General features: G+C 32.3%; 1 protein-coding gene across 1 annotated transcript in view; it reads left to right on the top strand.

Moving 5' to 3' along the window:
- LOC111718012 (PDZ domain-containing RING finger protein 4) overlaps nt 1-6,414 on the top strand; it is a gene marked incomplete in the record, with an annotated part of 17,344 nt that overhangs the window by 7,880 nt on the left and 3,050 nt on the right. Inside the window, 1 exon segment of the mRNA XM_023493482.1 lies at nt 2,084-3,033. Coding sequence (XP_023349250.1) covers nt 2,084-3,033 — 950 coding nt within the window.

Consider the following 6,414-nt stretch of genomic DNA (forward strand, 5'->3'; position numbering starts at 1 on the left):
AAAAAAACTACAGGGGGGGGGGTCAAATTGACCCCCCCCAGCGTATCCTGGTTTTCAAGTACCCCAGCGGGGATAGGGTTAAGGAACGAATTACTCGCCTCAAAACATAAATTTTTATCCTTTTTCATCTTTGAATAGGATTGCATGGATTGCAAGGATAGAGTTTCTTGCTTCTTTGTGTACTGGCTTCTCAGCTGAGCCGGAAATTTAAGAGAATAACATTGAACAAGTTTCCTTCTAGGGGTCTATGCAATTGTGTAGATTTTGATTTAAGAAATTAAAAATCTAAAAAAGAATATAAAGAAACCAAATAAGATAATATTTCGTAAGAAAAATATTGGTTTTTACAAAACCGTCAAACCTCATTCATGACTGCATGGCTTTCATGACTTAAGTTACGGGCTCCGAGCTTCCAAAATATTTGACCCTTTTGGTGCTTTTTCACATTTTTTGGTACAAGAGTTTAGTCTAATTCAAAATTTGTAGATTTTATGAAAAGTTTGAATAAACAGTAAAATAAGCATTTCTAGGCAGGCTACATATACTGTTTATTTAGTTTCCTTACGAGGGGGGGAATATCTTAGATAGATAGATACTTAGATATATAGTTGAATAGATAGATATGTAATATATATCGGGTCACATGATATTCTGTAAACCCGCAGTACATTGTACATTATTAACTATCTATTCTGTAGCAAATACAACTATCCACATATTTATTAACCTGAACATACTTAGATATATTAAACATGAACTACGTAATATGATTAAAACATTCATTGGGATTAGATTATCTACGATCTATCCATGTTTATCCTTTAAATATGTACATTCAACTTAAACTACGCTGTAGACATGTGTGGAGATAGCTTAACTACGTTATATCTGTCCCGGTTGTACCTGGACTGATAACAGTATCGGAAGAAATTTTAAGAGCGCGGAATTTACTACAGATATTTAGATAAATAGATAGATAGATAGAAGGTTGGATATATATATATATAGTTGGATAGAGATTAAGATTTAGATAGTTAGATAGATAGATCGATTGATTGATTGATTTATTATATTTTTTGCCTTTGCTCTTATGCATTTTTGAATGCTTTACTTGTTTTAAATTGCCGTTCAAGTGTCTTAACATATTTTTTAAACTTGAATTGAAATTGAAACGTTTTAGAAGAAACATTCGAAAACGACCTAAAACTTTCCAAAATAAATAATCCTCAAATAAATAAATTGATAATCGAAGTGTGCCAAAGGTAAAGTGAAGGGGGAGAGTTAGAGTAAGGTAAACAAATGTTTAAAGAAGAGGTGTTAGAAAGATAACATAAATAGATAGATAGTTAAAATAATAAAAAAGAGGAGAAATCATTTTCACGAAAATTCAAATTCTTATTTTAACCGTAATACAAATGGCTTACAATGAGAACCAAAAGATATCGTCGATTTCTTTTTTCTGTTAATTGTAAAATTTAGCTAAATATTTTGTAATTTACGATTAATTACACAAGACATATTTACATAGAGATATTTTAGTTGCAGCCACTAAAAAAAACATATTCCTTGGTAAATTTTTTTTTGTATAAGACAGAACAGAGACGACATTCATTCTATATTTTTCTGGTTCTCACTGTGTACTAATAAAAAAAGAGTTAACGATTGTTTGCCTGGATAAATCTAGGCCAATAAAAATTCCATGCACTGCCTGGACTGCCAAACCAAAGATAAAAATCAAAGCTTAACTTCCATTTTAGTATATATTATTCAGATATTTTATTCTGTGTAAGACAGATTTTTGGCGGATCACTTTGGTAGAAAAAAAGTTACAAATTGCCTTATTCTCGAATTTTTATATCTGTGGAACCTGTCAACCTTTAATATTTCAAGAAATAAAATTAAAAAGATCGGAATTAGTCATAATTTGAAATATCAATATTGGGAAATGAAAACTAAATTTTGTTGGAAGCAACCAGTTCATCTTTTTTATTAATGCTACTTTGTCTTTCTCATAAGCGAGGGGGGGGGGGGGTATTATAAATTTAAAAATTTCAATATACATTTTCATTTCTTTATTTTTTAGATTGACGGAGACACTATGTGGAGTAAGGTACAAGCCCAGGAAAAATTTCGTCAGAGCCGCGGAACCATTCGTCTTCTCGTTGTTCGTCCCCCTAGCACTGCAGTCCGTTCATCTAGCTGCTCGTCCTTCCAAAGAAAGGACGAGTATGAGCAGGATTTAGATTTGCTCTTGGAGCAAAAACTTCGGAGCCTGGACAGCGGTAATTCGTCCCTGGAGAGCGGAGACAGATCTTATGACAGCGACAAGAAACTCGAAATATCAGATCGGTCTTTCGACAGCGAAAAGTCGAAAAATCGTCTGTCATCGACAAGTTCGAAGGACAGCGGGCACAAAAGTGACTCGATAGATCGAAGCACAACTAACTCCTCGAAATCTGATTCGTCTCAACTATCAGAGTTGAGTGATCCTTTAAACCAATCCTTCCTTGGACTGAAACACAGCCAATCTATGTTCTCCATTGATGACGATTTCATCTTTGTCAATTCGAAGAAAAATTTCGATCTTAATCGAAATTCGATCGCAAAGCCTAGTTTTTCCACAGAGATGAATAGAAAGGGAAAGATTGATCCAATTTATGAAATGATACCGGAGCAATCCGAGACTGATGAAACCTACTGTCTTCCCCTGGATAATGTGAACAAGAGCAACAAGAACAGTCTGATATCAAACAAGAACACCAAGAACGGATTGATGATGAACAAGAACTGTTCCCCTGAACACACGGCAGGAAAGACAAGATCAAAGTCGAGCGACAAGATTAGAGATATTCTTAGACCCAAGCCTGGAGATAAACCAATCCCGCGCTCGGTTAGTCTCAATAAATATGAAAACCGGTTTAATGCTGATCAGCAACAGCAGCAGGAACAGATGAAACAAGAGCAGGAGGTGAAGAAACAGGAGGAAATTGAAAACTGGATCAAGTCTTATTGCAGAAAATCCTCAGAAGCCAGGTATTGTACATTTCACATTAAAAGGAGTGTTCGCAAAAATGAAAGGGGGTACAGGCTAACGTCAAATCGAATTCGATGGTGATCGCTACTAATCTTACCCGGATATAATATTCACCTACCTAAATTATACGCTTTCAGGTTTATTACAGTAATTAAGGTAGGTGAAGAACATATTATACAGGGTGTCCCAAAAAACATGGGAATTCAGTGACGAATTCGATATCGTCTTTTCAAATAATTCTTTGATTTAGTGTAGTGATACCTACTGAGAAAGCTGTAATCTGTAAGAGTTTTGTCTGCTATGTTTACATTTTGTTTGTTTATGTTTTGACTGCATACAGTTGTACTTAGTAAAACAAGAAAATTGCAGTATACAAACAGAGTAAACTTGTCTTTCTTCACTGTTCATCTTGCGGAGACATTATAGACACATCTTTTACCCTTTTCATAAAATAAGCTCTAGCAGACATAATAATATTATGGCTTTTGAAATTAGGTATTACAATGCTAATTCATAACAAAGACGATATCAAATTCGTCACTGAATTGGGACACCCTGTATTTGGGTGGGGGGTAATCTATCTATCTATCTATCTATCTATCTATCTATCTATCTATCTATCTATCTATCTATATATCTATCTATCTATCTATCCATGATGTTGATGTTATATATCCAGGCTACAAGCCCCATGGTTTGTTAAAAATTACTCCCAGTAGTAAACCTATTAAATTAATCCGTTCTCTTATATTTGAAGAACGTGATAACAGACACACAGTTCACGGGCACAAACAGGGCGTCCCAATAAAAATACTCTTCTCTAAACCCTAACTGTTTCTTCGGTCAGAGAACTGCAGCAGATCATTGCAGTTCGCACCGAAAGCTTTGTTGAGGATAAACATGATAATTTTTTCTAAACGAAAGTAAAAGAAAAGATTGGCCTTTAACTATTTTACACTTTTTTGTGCAAGCCTTAAAATAATTCAAATTCAGGAAAATCGTGAAAGGATAATATATTAAAGTCATGTTTAGCGTAACACGCTATAATTGTATAACTGTAGAGGTCAATAATTTTTCCATAACTGCATAAAGAAAAATTGCAAACATAAATTTTCATCTTTAAATTAAAATAAAGTTTTTTGTTTAATAAGTCAAGATCCCTTGAATATTTTTTTTTATTTGCAGATCAAAGTTCTTTTGTTAAAGAGAAAATGTACATATATTACTTTTGTGTAATTCTAAACGAAAAAAAACACATAAAATGCAATGTTCGAATTCGTGAATATGAATAAGAATCAGAACAGAAAAAGAGAAAAAAAAGAAATAAAAGAAAGAAAGAGGAAGAAAGGAAAGAAGGAAAAAATAAAAAATGGTTAAAATTCAAGGAAAAAGAAAGAAAAAAAAGACTGGAGATGGTAGAATCTAGGAATATATTTCAGGGATTGTTTTTAAGTTTTTGTCCATGTATTATGTTTGAAACCTTAGATCCACAATAATATTGAATTTCTTTGTTTGCCGAAGAAAATTGTGGTTTTCTCTATTTTCTATTTCCAACTGAAGTTAGGGAACCATGAAGTAGGATTATATACAGTAGTTCATAGAGATGGACACAGTCGTAGAGATGGACACAGTCGGGGTTTTCTGTCTTATGTTCATCGTGCGTGAACAACCCATTTTGTTCAGTTTTTATCAATCGTTAAAAATAAAATGTATTTCGTTCATTCTCAAAACTAACTTATTGCGTTCGTTTTCTAACTAAACGATCGTTCAGTAAAATCCTTTGCTCAGTAATATTGTTCGTTCAGTAAAATCTTCGTTCAAAAAATGGTTTGTTCGTTTTTAATAACAATTGTTTTTTCATTTCTTAAAAATTTAGTTTTTTAAACAACGCCCATCTGTGCGTGGTCATGCTGTATTAAATAAACCAGCAATTAAATCTAATAAACTGTTCGAAAACACAGAATACTTTATCTTCATCAGTTAGAAATACAGCACATATGGCCTTAAATTGTAAGCCATTGCAAGATCAGATAGATAAATCACACACATTTATTATGCATGAAATGTTTAGATTTTGGTTAGATTTATCATCTATTATAATTTTTAAAACAAAATTCTAAAATTCTCACTGTTTTGTATGAATTAGTAAAGTTAGTCAATTTACCAACTTAAACTGTGATTAAGAACATTAAAGTGGCTTTTGAAATTAGGTATTACAATGCTAATTCATAACAAAGACGATATCAAATTCGTCACTGAATTGGGACACCCTGTATTTGGGTGGGGGGTGGTATAAAAGGCCCCAGGGGGTTTGATCATGATTTGACAAAACAAGCACTTAGTTGAAAAATGTAAAATCACAAATAAACAAATTATGACTGACAGTAAAGCTACACTCTGAATTTTAAAATAAAAAACATCGCTTTTTGGCAGCACAGGTTGGATGGCTGACAATTCAGCCACAACAAATCTAATGTAATCAACAAAAATCACTTATTTTATATCGCAATTTAATAGAACATTAAGAAAATCGATTAACACTTTTATTAAACTGGGTCTGGTAAGGAATGCGGGAATATTTTAGCATTTATGCAAATTTATATGTGAAGCAAAAACGATACCTTATCGAATATTGGCAAAATGATTAATTGTTTTTTAGCTAGTGATTGAAAGAGGTTGGGAAGATAAAATTTGTTAAAGTTTTTGGAAAATTGAGAAACTAACGGATATGGAAGATTTGGAGAATGAGATATATTTGAAATATAAAACGTCTTAAGATGAAAAATGGGAGAATGATGAATGAAAAGAATAACTGGAAGATGATTTGGAGAATGAGATATATTTGAAATATAAAACGCCTTAAGATGAAAAATGGGAGAATGATGAATGAAAAAAATAATAGGAAGATGATTTGAAAATTTGGAAAATAATGCACGTCAAAGGAATTCAGTCTTTGCCACAAATCTCAATTTTCTAATACCTATATCTCTAATACCTTTGATATTTCAAACTTTGATTATTTGATCCATCAGAATTCAAAGTTCGAAATATTTAAGATCTACAACATAAAGGATTAAGAAATCAGTTTTGTGGCAATGACTCAATTCCTTTGGAGGATAAAGAATAGATCTGAAAAGGTGGCTTGAATTAAAAAGTTTTCAAACCAAACTTTAGTATCTATCTATATCTATCTATCTATCTATCTGGTCTTTAACTTTTCTTCCTTTTGTGGTAATTGAAGTAAACAATTTGTTGAGAAATATATTAGAAAATACGGATATGGAGGTCTAAATGGAAATGTAAAGTATCTATCTATCCATCTATCTATCTATCAATCTATCTATCTATCTATCTATCTATCTATCTATCTATCTATCTAT

Source organism: Eurytemora carolleeae, unplaced genomic scaffold (genome assembly GCF_000591075.1).
Source record: "Eurytemora carolleeae unplaced genomic scaffold, Eaff_2.0 scaffold1841, whole genome shotgun sequence".
Classification (NCBI taxonomy): Eukaryota; Metazoa; Arthropoda; class Copepoda; order Calanoida; family Temoridae; genus Eurytemora; species Eurytemora carolleeae.